The sequence below is a fragment of the Sporothrix schenckii genome (genome assembly GCF_000961545.1).
Source record: "Sporothrix schenckii 1099-18 chromosome Unknown Cont43, whole genome shotgun sequence".
In the NCBI taxonomy this organism is placed as follows: Eukaryota; Fungi; Ascomycota; class Sordariomycetes; order Ophiostomatales; family Ophiostomataceae; genus Sporothrix; species Sporothrix schenckii.
The window spans coordinates 1,049,541-1,065,056 of NW_015971144.1; the positions used below are offsets into that span (position 1 = coordinate 1,049,541).

A 15,516-nucleotide genomic window follows, 5' to 3' on the forward strand; every position below is an offset into this window, starting at 1 on the left:
CTTCCACTTCGTTTCACGGTCTTGTCATGCCCTCAGAGGCAATGGCCCGACTCGTTACTTTGCATAAGATACCTCCCATCCTATTCAACCTCCTTGTTCTTTGTCATTTTTCGTCGTCTTCCTCAATTTCCCTCACGTCCTTCTCGAATCAACTGGCCATGTCGATACGTAACGATTCATGATACCCGGCCCACCACGGCCTTCCATCTTATCCCATGCCCATGTCCAGATATATCCATGCTCACACGAAAACCGACCTGAAGCATCCCTATTCAGAGAATCCACTCGCCCCCAACGCCCGTGCAGGAATGAATAGTGGAAAGGGGACAAGAAAGTCATATATCACTCTCCTGAGAGGTCTCTCCTGAGAGGTCTCTCCTATCCGTTCATCAGGGGACACGCAAAACTGGTGTCTATTTTAAGCACGAGAGCGTGCAGTTGATGCGCTTCTTATTTCAATTCTTTTGCTCTCCTTCTCCTCTCTTCCTTCCTGTCCTTGAAGTCGAGAAAGTTATCAAAGCGACATCAAACGTCACCAACCTGCCAACACACCACTCACAAACACAACATGGAAGCCTCGTACTTCACAGACGCTGGTGTTCTCATCCGTGGCCGCGTCGGCTCCCTCCCGACGTCCCCGACACTCGTCGCCAACATCGTCCTTCGCCTCATCCTGTGCCCCATTGCCATTGTCTTGACGTGGGTGCCGCTGCGACTGCTGTGGCGTAATGGCGAGTTCCCCGCGTGTGTCTTCGTCATCAATCTCTGGCTGCTCATCCTCTTTGTGTTTGTCAACGCCGCCATCTGGCACAACCAGGACTTTTCCAGCTGGTGGCTCGGCTATGGCTGGTGCGACCTGCAGTCCTTTGTCCAGTACGCGTTTGTTACAGTCTACAGCACCAGTGTCTGTGCCATCATGCAGCGCCTCTCGAAACAGGTCGGCCTGACACGCGTGACTGGTCTGTCGCCGCGCGAGAAGCACAAACGTCTGATTGCACAGTCGCTCATCATCTTTCCGGTGCCCTTTCTGCAGATCATTCTCACGATTTTCGTGCAGGGCATACGGTTTGGCATTGCCCCGGCCAGTGGCTGTACCAATGAGTATGATGCGGCGGCACTTTTCCTCGTCTTTTATATCCTGCCACCCCTGCTGTATACCATGGTCGCCTGCTACTATACGTGTAAGTCTCCCTGTCTCTTCCTTTCCCGTGCTGCCCCCAACGTGCTCTTGGTATGTCCAACGTCGCGAAACACTGACCACCGGCCTCAGTCCAAACATACCGCCGCTTCCGCCAGGTCGACGAGAGCTCTCGCGCTGCTCTCGGCAGCACCAACTCTGTCGCTTACGCTCGTCGCCAGCGCGCCCGGCGCAAGCTGTACTTTATGGTCCTGTGCATCCTAGTACCATACACGCCCTTAATTGCGGCCTTTTGCGCCATCAACATCATCATGGGATTGCCGTGGAACTATCCGTCTGACTTTGAGACCAACCACTACCACGGCCCCAATCCCTACAACACCATTTATGTGCTCTCGGACAAGGATGCCGGCTTTATGGCACTCAACATGGGCTGGATCCCCGTCGTCAGCGCATTTGTCGCATTCGTTTTCTTCGGCACATCCAAGGAGGCCATCAACGTCTACCGCACGTACCTGCTAGCCGTCGGCTTCGGTCGCTTCTTCCCGGATCTACACGAACCGTACGACCCCGACCGGTCGATGATTGACGCGACCAATTCCAACACGTCCTACGGATCCAATGCGACCACGCAGATATCGACTTTGGACTCCATCACGTGAGCTCCTCCCCTGTCTCTCTTGTCGCCTTTCCCTCATAAATCACAGGCTCCTAAAAGGAAATGTACTAACAACGCAGTCAATCACGCAAAGGATCCGGCGTGCCAGTTTACCCAACAGTCCCAACGGCTGCGGGAGAGGCCGCAGACGTACGCTCGCCACGCTCCTCTTCCTTTTTCCACCGCATGTTCCACAAGGGTTCGACTGCCTCTGCAGACAACACAAGAGACGTAGAGCTCGCTACGGCGGCACGAGACGACTTCCCTGCGCCACCTGCAGCCGCTGCACCGGCATCGAGAGTGCTGTTCAACCCGGGTTTCAACTGGTTCACACCGCCCGTGGCCTCCCATCAGTCGCCCTCGGTTGCTTGGAGCCCCATCACGTATGCGGTCGCCGAGGCCGCCCAAAACCAGAACCTACAGCAACAGCGGGATGTTGAAACTACCATCGGACCCGTCGCCAGCCCTCCTCATCCTCCCACCTCGTCAGCTTCTACCGCCGCCTCCACGGCGCCTATTTTGGCATCGGTGCAACAAACAACAGGTGGACAAGACCGCGTCCATTTCTACATGCCCAACACTCGGCCGTTTGACGGCACCCGTACCAACAGCATCGGCGGCCGCGCCGTCAACACGCACGTCTGGTCCGAAGGAAGCAGCGATGAGCCTACGCCTCTTCCTGGGTCGACCCCGTCGCTGGGAAACACGGCAGAGGGTGGCGGGGCCGGCGACGATGGCCGCGGTTGCAAGAGTGAGGATAACCTCGGTGACCTGCAGGGCGTCCGCGTAGAGCGGAGCATTACCACGAGCGAGGTGATTCGCAAGATTTAGGCCGACATCTTATTCTCTTTCCGACATTTTCGTCTTTCTTTCTTTCCACCCCCCCCCCCCCCTTTTTCCACATTGAAGTCCATTTTCCATTCTCGGTCGTTGATGGGTGTTTTCTTGATCCTCCTTGCTTTCTTTTCTTAATATTTTCCATTTATTCAAGCAGGCTCGAAAAAGTCTGGAATTTTGTATTTACATTCAACTGTCCAGTTGCAGCGCAACTTAATCAACACGGTAAATACCCTTTTTTCAACAGCCTTGTCCTTGATTTTACGTTCAATCAGGCGGTCGAGCTCCCGTGCTGTAGTTCTAGAGGCCAGCCTCCTAGTAAGAACCATTGTTTACTTCCCCTATTTTCATTTTAGCTACTGTAATTGCTGCTGCACCAGAAATAAATTCATAGTATAAGTTTGCAAAGAAGGTGGGCCAATCCATTCCTGATTATTTCTTTTTTAAAAAAAAAGTAGTGTCATCATCTCTCTCTCTTGTTAAATTGGGACATACACAAACACCAAATCATGGTTTATCCAAAAAATACAATACGAACAAAGCGAAACATTATCATTCTTCATAATTTTCCTTTTCTACGACAATTGCCTCCTTTACCGAAATTTGCATACCAAGTTTTTCGACCACGCGGATCTGTTGCACGGCCATATCCGACTCCGTTAAGAGCCAACGCCTCTTAAGAATTTCATGTCCCGTATTTCCACTCCGGCTCGAATAGGTTCCATAGATCAACATTTCTGTTGTACGTGCTCGCGACCAATAACCACACTGTCAAACAACTGCTACACAGGAACCATGTTTGAGACAGCAAGGGTGTCTACGGGCACATGTCACGTACGCCGGGATATTTGGGTGTAAGTGTCATTCGTGCAGCAGCAACCACTCACCCAACATGCGAGACATGTTCAAACAAGGGACATGGGGCGACGGTGCACAAAGTGATGGCAGTGGCCGTAGACGTGGTCGCAATCGTGACAAGGTGTCACGAAAATTGGGTGTACTCCCCGGCTTACACCACGCAAAGAAAGTTGAGATGAAAGAGTCTGTTCAACCAGCATCATCCTGACCAAAATCTTGCAAAGTCTGTTTCATGGAAGCAAATATTACCGAAACAAAGGTTTCTGGGGAAACCTTTGCGTTTTGATGTCCAATTTAACATTGTACGAGGACGGTTGCCAGCACACCTGGCTAAGGACACGGCATAGAGATAAATACGGCCGTGCTTTAGCTAATTGCACAGGGAGAAAGCTATCAAAACGCCGTACCTGCAAACGACGACGCGGGATGGCACTGACAGAACGTGGAAAGACTGTGGCACGGTCAGTTTGAGTAATTAACGGCACATTGCACCAAGACAATCATGTCCTGGAACCTGGATCCGGGGGAGACGGGACGGCAAGTCGGTGTAGGTGCGCGGCCTGTGGCCGTTTTCGGTGAGCAAGGGGTCCTTTGGGTCCCCAAGTTGCGGGAAATAACAAAAGACACGGCTGGTTGATGTACGTCGTACTTGTTCTCCTTACAGCGGCATTATTTGATACAGGAGAACCTGTGCGCCCGGCTCCATACAAGCACGGCAATTCCACTTGCTGTAAAACACAGATTCAGCGAGGGCTTAAACGACAAATTATGAGAAAAAGCCAAGGTGCAACTTCGACTGTGCGTCGTATGTCGTATTAGGATACATCCGGCAGGCTGACGACATGATATTGCGCGTTTGTTAAGTGCGTGCGCCCACAGACGGCATGCAAAAATCCGTCGAGGTCCAAGGTACACGTGAGATGGGTGTTGTTGCAGTCTCAAGACCAGCCATCACGATTTTAATTTTATGTATATTTAATTTTTCTTGTCAATCGCCATCCTCGCCAACGATCTGAGTGTGGCCACAGTGATGCATCCTCTAGGATCCTCTAGGAAGAGTCTGGACAGTGTCCCATTTCTTTCCCAGTTTGTAGTCATCACAAAGTTTTGTCTTGTTTTGCACACGCCCCTCCATCTCGCTTCGCCCTTTTTTTTCGCTCATTGTTCCGGGTGGGATTCCTACTTTGTTTTCCCCGGCAAACGCATCCGTGGTTGGGCGGCAGTCCGAGCGAGCATGGCGTTCATCCCGTGCGGTCAGACCTTTTCTGTTTTCGCCTTTTTTTATGAAACTCCAGAGCTCTTAACAGTTACGTTAAGGTTTCCACAAAGTGCGACGATACACCGTTCGTCTGTCCCAGCCCAACGTAATACTTCGTTACTTCTAGAAGGTATAGAAAGGCGAACAATAAACAATGGGACACAACCCAAAGTGCTTTGTCTTTTCAGTGCCTTCCTGCCACGGCGTCATTGCCTTTTTGTATCGTATGACTTTGCTGTAATCATTTCTTTGTTTCTGCCTCTCACTCCAACATATATCAGCGAAACCAAGGTTTATTGTAGAACGTGCGAAGAGACAGCCACATTTTCCAGTACCAACAGTATTCAACACTGTCCGGGTGCTGTACCGTGTACACTGGTCTCATCACTCTCATGTACTTGTAAGCGACCTCGCTTCCGCACCTCGCGTACGGCAAAACTAGAGCCCGGTCAATTCGGGGCGCGTTCGGTTCCGGAGAGTGGTTGCGCCGTAGGAACAATGCAGTTGGTAGTGCCGGATATGAGGTCCTGTCAATTTTATTGCTGTCGCTGCTGTTGGTGGACAATTTCTCTTTGCGTCTGGTCACACAAGCGTGTACTCCGAACATCTATCTCAATCACATTGTTCGGTGTGCGCGGCGCGTATAAAAAGCACTGATATACCCCCTTTACAGCGTGCCTTTTTAGTTTTGCTCATTTACCAACTTTTCTTCAGCAAACCGCTTCGCCGCATCTTCTTTTTCCCTACGAACGCCGTCCGAGCCAAACGAGCAAGAACAATGAGGACAGGGGGGCACAACAAGGCGGAAGAATCGAATCGGGTTGCCTCGAAATTGTGAGAGATGACCGGAAGAGGGACGACGGGCAGCCGCCCGGCACACCATGACACGTAATTGCGTAGTGAAGAAAAAAGGACCACAAAATTGCGTGAGGATCGACGATGGCTGGCTGTAATCGGGCCATGACCACACGAGGGCGACCATTTGGGAGGAAGGGCCTATATGAGAGCCAGGTTGTTCGTGATATAGCTCACCAGAACGGTTAGGTAAGGGGCGTGAATATATGAAATATGGAAACAAAGACAACCAACAATGGTTCTCTCTGAAAATCTTAATGGAACGTCTTAAGAAACTGATCGAAAACAACGCATGGCAAGCTGACGTGGAAAAGAAACACTGTGCGATGACAAAAGACGTAGAGGTTGCAAATGCAGACGTCTGAAATTACGAAATAAACCGGTTGACAACAACGCGACAAAATTGGAACCACGTATACATTCTCGCGACTGTCTTTATCTCCTTTTCGACAAGGAACGGGACATGGTACTGCGCCTGCCAGACCTGTAATTTGCGCTGTTCGTCGTAGCACGCCAAAAAATTGTCATTACTCTGCGTTTCGTCATCCTTTTTTGCAACAGTCTCGCGAACGTTGTTTGAAGCGACGCGTTATTTAATTGACCAAAAGTATCCTGCCAAGTCAGACGACAAAGCGCACAATGGAGACACATTTAATGGCAAGGCTGCAGTGGCAAAGATGCAGTGCATCCTGACTCCAGTTTTCTCCATCATTTTCTCCATTTCTCCGCCGACCTGCCTTCGGCTCTCAGACGTGGAGACGGGTGTTGAGTAAAAGGCTGGGCTCGAGGCCTCTCGTACGCGAGACTACCGTTTGAAGTCGCATCGCGTCGTGGAGACGTGTCGTGTTCTTCTTGGGCTGAGACGGCCAAGTGATGTGATGTCCAACTTGGGGATAAGTGCGACAAAGCACAGGGCAGAGTCACAGTGAGCACGGCCTTGATTGATGCGATGACAAGTCCAGTAGAGAAAGGATGGAAACCGGTCTTTCGAGAGCCTAGTTTTGACGTTGTGTCATTGTTTCGGCGGAAATTGAGAGGCACGACACGGATGACCGAGACTCGTGCCTTTGCTGGCTGTTTCTTGTCTCAAGCCGGGACCAATGCAGACGCACTCAAAAAAGGTCCAGAGAAACTGACATCCCGCACCGTTCTTGCAGATGGTCTTTCCCACTGCTGCCTGTCTCTGTTTTTGGCCTTCTGTAGCCCTCTTGTACCGTGTCTGCTGCATCGCCAAATGGTCCACATTGAGCCACCTTGAGGCCGAGCTCCTCCCTTTTCGTGTCCATTTTTGTGCAGCTGCAGCACAAGCTGCCCAGACATGTTTAAGTCTGGAACTGTGTTAAGCCCTTCTCCTGTCGGTGATACGGAGAGAAGGATGGACGGCAGGAGAGTGTAAAGGGGTCGCATCGCGACGTGCTTAAAATAAACTCGGAAAAAACACGTAGCCGAATCAGACGGCACGGCAGACGACTGACGGCAGACGGCAGACGGTGGGCAACACACGACAGGTCGTCCTTCACCGCACCAACAACAACAGACATGTCTATTGCTCCATAGCATGCAAGCGCTTTGGTCCAGTAGGACTCTCACCGCCAACAATTGGCCGTTTCAGAATGACCGCGTCGCTTGTAATTGAGGTTGTTGATTAGGGAAATATGTGGAATTGTGGAATTTGTCGAGGTGCACTTGCAATCAACATCGCCAAAACAGGCCATTGACAATGCATAAGTCACAGTAGGTGTTGTCTGTTGCCCCTGCCCCTTTTCAGCTCATATTTCACCAACAAGCCACCGAGCCTCGTGCGTTCGGTGCCACAACCTAACAACGCCACCGCATCCATCCTGTACGTCGCACGTCGTACGTCGTACGATACGAAATGTGCAAACAGGCAGCATGTTGCACGACAGCCAAGACGCCCTGGATCACACCGACTTTTATGCTCAGACCTTCTAGAAGGCGTTTTTGTCCGACACTGTGTGACGGAGAAGCTGATTTAGGGGCATAAAAAGACAAACCGAAGAAGTACCCGAGTAGGGACAGATGGAAAACTCGCAAGTCAGGCTCCCGGTTGTTTCATGGACACATCGGGTAGCAACGACCACAGACGACGGCCGACAGGTAACGGAACGGCCTAGACAAGGCGAGGGGACGCCGTCTTCCTCATCTATCGCTCCGTCGGATATTCGCGTCAGCAATGCCACATGCAGACCGCCAGTCGTTCTCCCCTTTCTCTGGCGGATTCAACCTCGGGTTGACAAAGTATCGTGACGGGGAGCCTCTGTCATTTTCTGAAACACGTTGTACACCATCTTCGTAGCTGCTTCATCAGAAGCAAGGCGACGGATGGAGGTAAAGCACAGGGAGAATCCAACAAGAAACAGGACCAGCCCTCATGACATTCCTCAATGCCCTCAATTCTCCCTATTTCATGAAATCGTCGTTCTTTTGCTCGTGAATTTGCCCCGACCGTAAGTTCTCCCTTGCTTCCCCGCAAAAAGGGACTTCCCCCCAACAATTTTGTGTGTCTGACAGCCGAAGCACCCCCCTTTTTGCTCGTTTATTTTCGTAAAACGCGGAGGAAGAGATCGTGCAAGAGAGCAAAAAGTACGGGGGGGACGGACAACGACACAAAACATTCACATGCCACGATGCTGACTTGTTTCGATGTGCCATGTGTTTTGCCTCGTGAAAATGCGGGCGCGTCTGTCGGTTAGGGCATAGCGCGTGGAGAATTAGGCGATGTTAGACTGGAGCTTTTAACTACGGGGTAACGATCAGTTGCTTCCCCTCTCTGGTTGTTGTTGTGTAGACGACTGTTCTCGTCTGTTTCTCGTCTGTAGCTTTCCTCCGTCTTGTTGTCATACATATCTGTCGTCCGGAATACATGTGGACGTCCAGATGTAGGCAGTTGATTGACCTGTCGTTTCTTTTTTTTGTCTTTAATTCTTTAATTTATTTTCGAAGGCAAACGTATTCGACGCCATTTTCCAGTTTCGCGTTTTCGTATGTCTGCCTTTTTATCCCTCCTTTTTTCCTCATGCAGGCCCTGTCGTCTGCCCCGTACTTTTGTTCCTTTGGGTCTTCTAGCCGTGGGCCAGTTGGGTCTCCAGCCTCTTAGGTCTCTGGGTCTCTATGGATCCGATGGATGCACTTTCGCGCGTATTGCAGTTAGTTTAGACGGTCGCCTGCGTTTAGGAACAAGAAACTTTGCAACGCCAAAGGGGATTCCGCATCGCGACCCGAATCGTTTTAAAAATCTCGTAAAAAGCGGTGCGGTATGCTGCATAAGCTTTTTTTTTGGTCGACACCTTGATTGGAACGAACAGAGAGGGAGTAAAACGAAAGAAGCGACATAAGTAAAAAAGCAGCTGATATTCAGCAAGATGGAAGACTGACACCCTCTGCGAAGCGGCCGACTACTTTCAATGTACGACGTACTTCGACTTACAACGTACAAGAACCGCAAGTCCGGGAACAAAAACGACCAACAGGAATAGACTGAGGATGCAGAATCAACTGCCGAATGCGTTGGGCCGTCCACGTCCTTCCACAGACCCGAAGTTTGTCGGTGGTGCCCTTGAGGATTTTTTTCTGGACTCTTTATCCCTTGCTTGTTCCGGGCCTGGGTGTAGATATTCGAAAGTTAAGTGTTGACCGGGTCTGGAGAGGGCGTGTGCATGAAATAGAAGCGCGAAGTAGGAGAAACGCAACTACTCCGTACAAAAGGGGGGAAAAGGAGAGATAAAACGAAGCCAAGACGGGACACGACGGTACAGCAACTGGGTCCTGTCTTGAGGAGCATGAAGGAATCGACAACTCGGGATATCAAGAAGGAGGCTTGAAGAAGACATGTGGCCAAAAAAGGACCCGTCGCCTCTTCTTTTTTTTTTCGTCACCGACACCTTTAGTGCATTCGCAAAAGGATCAGATTCAACAACATGTGTAAGCAGGCCAACACGATCATCGCTACTGTTGTGCGGCAAGGTTGGTCTCTTACGTCGTCATCGTCAACATGTGCAATTGCTCGTTTGTGATAGGCTCCTTGCAACCTGACCATGCGTTCTTCTGGGCTGTATGACCACTCCTTCAACCTCCCCCGGCTACTCCAAGATGTCCGGAAACTACACCGACCAAGATACCCGGGCCCCGGTGATCACTTCATTTTCTATGATTTTTATTTTGTTTTCTGTTCCGCTATATTTGCTTCGTTTCGTTTCTTGCGGATTTGTGGATTTTCTCTGTATATTTTTGTGGCCGGCAAAAAAAAAACCCCCCCCCCCAAAAGTCAAACGTTTGCGCCTCCATATCCACAGGTCGGCGCAATGCCCACAAGCCCACACGACCCAAAGTCCACAGTTGAGTCCACAGTCCCTCCTCCTGCATCGCCTGTGAAAAAGAAAGTATTCACACCAGTTCCCCCACCCAGGAAGAGTCCAGTGTTTGAAAAGCAATATGGTTGCAAGCATGGTCGCTGTCGTTACTGGACCTGGAAAGGATGTGCAAGAAAACAGTGTTCTGGGCAACTGTGGACAACTGGGGACTGCTGGAGACTGCCGGGGGCTGTTTGCACGGAGGAAGGGGGGCCGATAAACGCGAGCGAAGCGACAGGAGAAGAAGCAGAAAAAGAAAGAAAGGGAGGGGGCGAACAGGTAAACCGCTGACGATTGAAACGGTCGAAACGCCCGCGACGATCTGCAAGGACGACTATCACTGCTTATGTGAAAGTTTTTTGCGACGAATGTCTCTCTTTTGGGCTTTGTTGCGGGCCTGTCGTGTCAGAGTGTCCGTTTCCAAGGGAGATCAGCAACAAGAGAGGCTGGCCGTTTTATTCATGCATGCACCAGAGCTCTGCAGCGCTCATCACAGCGCACATCACAGTGCACATCGTTGCCTGTTTGCGTATTTTCTTCGGAGTCTCGCACAGCGTTAACTGACCGCCACAGCGATGCTCTCAATCGCGGAGTCGGCTGAGGATTTCGTTGTACCGAGGGACTGCACATGTATCTTACAACCTCACGACATCGTCACTGCTCTTTTCCATGCAGTGTCCTTGCTTGGTCTCCAGCTACCCCACTGCCACGAGGAATTGACGAGTCGGGACGCGTCGCACAGCCAAAGGACACTGCTTTGGAGCATCTGCAGGTGCTATGGAACAGGACATAAAGGGCGCCAGGAGAAACAGAAGTACGAAAGGCTGCAGCTCAAAGTGTAGAAACTGTGGAGGTACCACTCACTACCACTACTCCGGAGAGGGTCGTCTCTTTCCAGCAAACCTACTCAGTACATCGTAAATTCCTCGCAGGATCTGTTGGGCCTGGACGGACGGTCCTTTTGCTACCTGTCGTTCTCGCTCACTCCGTTTGAGTGTCCTCTCCTCTTTGTGTTGGATGTTTTGTTGTTCCTTGGGTTGCATCGCGTAATTGCAGTGTAGTACTTCGTAGAAACCGTGAGGCACAGCAACAGAAAGCCCAAAGGAAGACACAAAAGATCCTTCCTCGACTTTGGTACTCCATAAAAGTACTTACCAAAACAACCCCGGTCCCTGGTCCCTGGTTGCAAGCTACCCAGAGATACCTAATTGGGAATAGCACACTTCCCGTGCACAGCACCCCGGCTCCCAGCGTTGTGCCCCTTCTTTGCTGCGTTTCTGTTCCTTGCCTAACCTCCACTCCTCCTTTCCCAACCCGTACCTGGCCGGGCTGTCCTGGCTGTCTGTTTCCCTAACATCCCCGGGCCAATAGGAAGACCTTGCACTGTGTAAGTGCTCCATTTTCCCCTGTTTTTCCGGCTTCATCGTTTGTGTCCTCTTTTCTTGTTCACGTCCCCCTTCCAGCATTTTTCTGCCTCTGTCCACACTTCCACTCTGTGACAGGGCTTCCCTGGCATATTGGCCGGTCGCCTTGTTTGGCGCCAGGTGCGGCAATTCTCCTGTTGCCGTCGCCTAGTAGACTGTTGGCCGTTTGTTGGTGAATCCGTCAGGGGCAGAAGAAGGGGTAGAAGGAGCAAAAACCACTCACTAAATGGGCTTCCTTGTCCCCTGTCTGTGATGCCAGTTTACAGGGCACTGGAACATGTGTGACAGCGTGGTAATAGCATGGCCAGGCCTCTCGGCCTCAGCTCGCTTCCGCTTCTGGTTGCTACGGTTCGGGCGTGCTCTTGTTGTTCCTGCATTGTCTTCCAACGCTCGCCGGTACGGAATGCTGTGGGAATGCTCACCCTCATCCCATTCCTCTAGGGCGAAGCGCTGACCAGAATCCCGTCTCGCATGCTCTGACGGTAAAAAGAGGCACTGTTTGCTAGGTAGTCTTCTTTCACGTGGTATCTACCCAGTAACTTGATGGTCCCATTCTCTTGTCCCGTGAAGCCGATCCTGTTCTTCGGCAGCTTGGCCCAGCGCCGCTGCTAAAATAGAACGTCTGGAGCGGCTTGACGTCTCGCGTTGGTCTGTGGCAACATTGGATTAGCGAATCCTTTTTGGGGGGTTTTGGCATGACATCAAACACGGAGAAGACCAGAGCTACCGTACTTGTGCCCCTTTGCTTCCTGTAATTGCTTTCTTTCTTCTCTGTGGCACCGCTGGCGAGGCGATCTAAGACGTCCCGTTACTTACGTCAAAAATCAGGTCTAAATACCAAGCGGCCAAAGCTTGGAGGGGGTGGCTGTCTGTGCGCATGATGTGGATGTGGGTTGACTATCGACAGGAGCCGAAAAATGTCAAAGTAAAAACAAAAGTCGAAAGCCCAGGAATTGATGGCTGCTTCACTCAGCCAGGTCCATTTATTGTCAGTGTGCGGAGCATTTTCCGTGCGGTCTGTTTTGTTTTTCATCACACGGAGGATAACAAGAAAGCCGCAGTCAAATAAACCCTGCATCTGCTGCCCTTGATTGTTTTTTTTGAGAAGAGAATTAATTACAACACAAGTGAGAACTGATCAAGATGTACGAAATATTGTCCAGCATACCTCCGACAGCCCAAAGCAACGGTTGCTTGGCGTGGGGAGTCGACTTGGTATCTTTTCCCATCGTTTGCGTCGTCCGCCCAAGACTGACCCCCAACCTCTCTTCCAAAAGTGACCTGCCTTCATGAGGTTGAGGGCATCAGCTTGCTTTTTCGCGTCGTTTTGCCTCCTTCCTCTTCCATACGGAGCTACCGGGCATCTATCATTCCAGGCGGAAAGCACGTCAACGTCCGCACTTGCTGGACATCCCGTCTGCAACACATCCGCCGACCCTTTTTAGGTTGCCCTTTCGTCGCCCACCCAGTTCCTCGGGACAAGATACTCATACGACTTGCTCAAAGGGTAGCAGTCACACAGTCTCCATACGGAGTACAACCATACAATACTCTGATGCCGTACGAAGTACAATGTCCATTGCGGACAAGCGGACAAGAACCTGTTGTCTGCTCATATCTCACATTTTGACTATGTGCGATTTCGCCGTTTTGCTGTCGCGTTTAGTTAGTACGGTCCCAGAGGCCAATGAATACAATGGAGACTTGTTAGACGAGTGGCGCGAAGTGGGTGAACGCCGCGCATTGTGGGACATTTTGTCTGCAGCCAGACTTCTGGCGCCAGTTTGTAAAACGGAGCTATCGATGAGGCTTGACAGCTGACCAGTTCCAAGATGGAAATATGGCGTGTACGACGTACATCATGTAAAGAGGGGTGCCGTGTAGACGAGGAGACGAGGAGACGAGGAGACGAGGTTGTGAGGAAGTGAGGATACGAGGGCAAGACGAAAATATGGAACGCTGGACGAGCTGACTGCAAAGCTATCCCAATCGAGAAAGTGTGTTCACACGTCGTACGGGTATCCGACAATGTAAATCGTACACTTATCAGCCCCCATGTTGTGATAATGCGCGGTTACCCGAGCGTCGTGGGGGTTCTGCATAACCTACATTGTCTGTGCAACTCTGCAGACTACGCTGTATCTTTGTTTCTTCTGACCATCGTGTGCCGTGCTTCGTTTTGTATCTTGTTTTCTCCATTTTCTTCTTTGGCAACGCGACTTGTCTCCCCAAGGCCTGCTGCCTGCCCGCGGAACAAGGACAAAAGAATGAGCCACGCCAAGGCCAGAACCCGCGTCACGACATGCAGTCCACGATTGTGGACAGGCCCACGATTCTATCCACATTAAAATGCATGGTTGGGACCTTGTGTGTGGACTGGGTGTTAGTGTCTTGTCTCGTGGTAAGACATGCCCGCTCCGACGCCCCCACCGCGACGGATCCCGTCCGGTTGGGAGAAGCAAGGAGAAAAAGCGGAATACTCTGTAAGGACGGAGACGACCGAGACATACAAAGGAAAGAGGTAATGGCTGACGGAGAGATAGAGTTCAACAACTCCAAGAGACGCACAAAAAGTGAAACAAATCGGCGGAACATGGTCGAAATGAGCGACATCACCGCCTTATTGGGATACCTTGTTTCTCCCTGCCCTTCCACTTCTTTATCCTCCTCTCGGATGCTTTCCTGACGTTCATGCAAGGACGAGAGGCAGTCGACGCCAGCAAGACAAAAAAAAGAGTTTTACCTTCCACATCTCTTGCCTATGTTTGTTTTTTTTTTTTTTTTTTTTTTTTACTTTTTTATTTTCATTTGCCTTGTTTTGTGACGGACACTTGATTCGGAGCCTGACTGGATCGTCATATTTTTTCTTCGCATGCAGGGGAGATGCTGGACTGGAAATATTGCTCGCTTCCCTTCCGTGCCCGCCTCCGTTCTACGTCCGCTGTTTGAGCTGCTTCGTATTCTCTCTTTTACACTTTTCTCTTGTCGATCCGTTTCCCAACACCAAGGTTGTTCGATATCCGCACGAACTTGCGCAATACCGCAATACGACGGGGTTGCGTTACAGTCGGCAACACAAATTACGGCGTAGGAGAAATAAAAGAGGAGAACGTGGCAGGCATTCGCAAAGACAGGGAGTGGAACAAAAAAGACAGAAAGAAACAGGAGGTAACGGCGTCGCGACGGAGTAAATGGCGAATTAGGAAACTGCGAGGAAACCAGAAACAGGGACATCGAGGGCCAGGCCCGCGGATCGTTGTTTAAAAACAACAAAACCACAGGGGACGAGAGGGGGCTTGGTTGCCACAAGGCTCCGCTTTTTCTCGCATCCCCGAGCTCCCGTTCCCAGTAATACAAATCGGTAGACATGGGAGAGTTCTTTCTGGAAAGCTGGAGCGTACATCGTAACGGAGTACATACAGCAATTGAAGTCGGACGGGACATGGCGACCTGCGGACAGATGGTTTTGACGTGGCAATTTATATGCGGAGAGGGCATACTATAAATAACGTTGGATGACGGCACTGTCCGGTTTCCTGGGAAAGCAAATTACGAGTTGCTGGTGCAGGTTTTTGTTAATTTACCTTCCAAGTAGTGTACTCCATTGAAATTGCAACAGCAACCAAAAAAAGACGAGGGAAAGTTATTCCGACGAAAGTCTCTCCTCGGCTTTGCACATTTTGATGCCGCACGGCCCAATGAAATTCGGACTACCAGAGTGTGTACATAATATTACACGGTAAGTTGTATCGTACACATACAGAATACCCATTCTGACAACTACTGGGAACTGGGAGTCATCCGACAACGTTTGGTCGCATTGGAGCTGCACCGGGGACCAGTGTGGTGGTATCAAAACTGGAAAAAGGGAAAGGACCTTTGTTAACAACACGCAACATGAACGGTGGCTGACGACAACAGTGAATACCAATGAAGCGCAGATAGTAGAACAAAAAGAAAACAAGGAGCGGTGAGAACGGCAGTGCTGTGTTGGTCAGAGTGATCACCGTGTGATGTAACAGAAAAAAAAAGAAGAAAAAGATAAGAAAACTGGTCGACACGGCAAGACAGCTGCACGATCAAATGCGAAGCGATATTCATTGTCCTTGCTTCCCCCC

At 50.7% G+C, this 15,516-nt stretch overlaps 1 protein-coding gene across 1 annotated transcript; it reads left to right on the top strand.

Annotated features, from left to right (window-relative positions):
* Nucleotides 1-568: 568 nt before the first annotated feature.
* On the top strand, nt 569-2,627 carry SPSK_02319 (pheromone a factor receptor; the record flags this gene model as incomplete). Its single annotated transcript, XM_016729191.1, has 3 exons — nt 569-1,181; nt 1,271-1,796; nt 1,877-2,627. 3 exons carry the CDS (start codon nt 569-571, stop codon nt 2,625-2,627), a joined length of 1,890 nt encoding a protein of 629 aa, XP_016589084.1.
* Nucleotides 2,628-15,516: the final 12,889 nt, after the last annotated feature.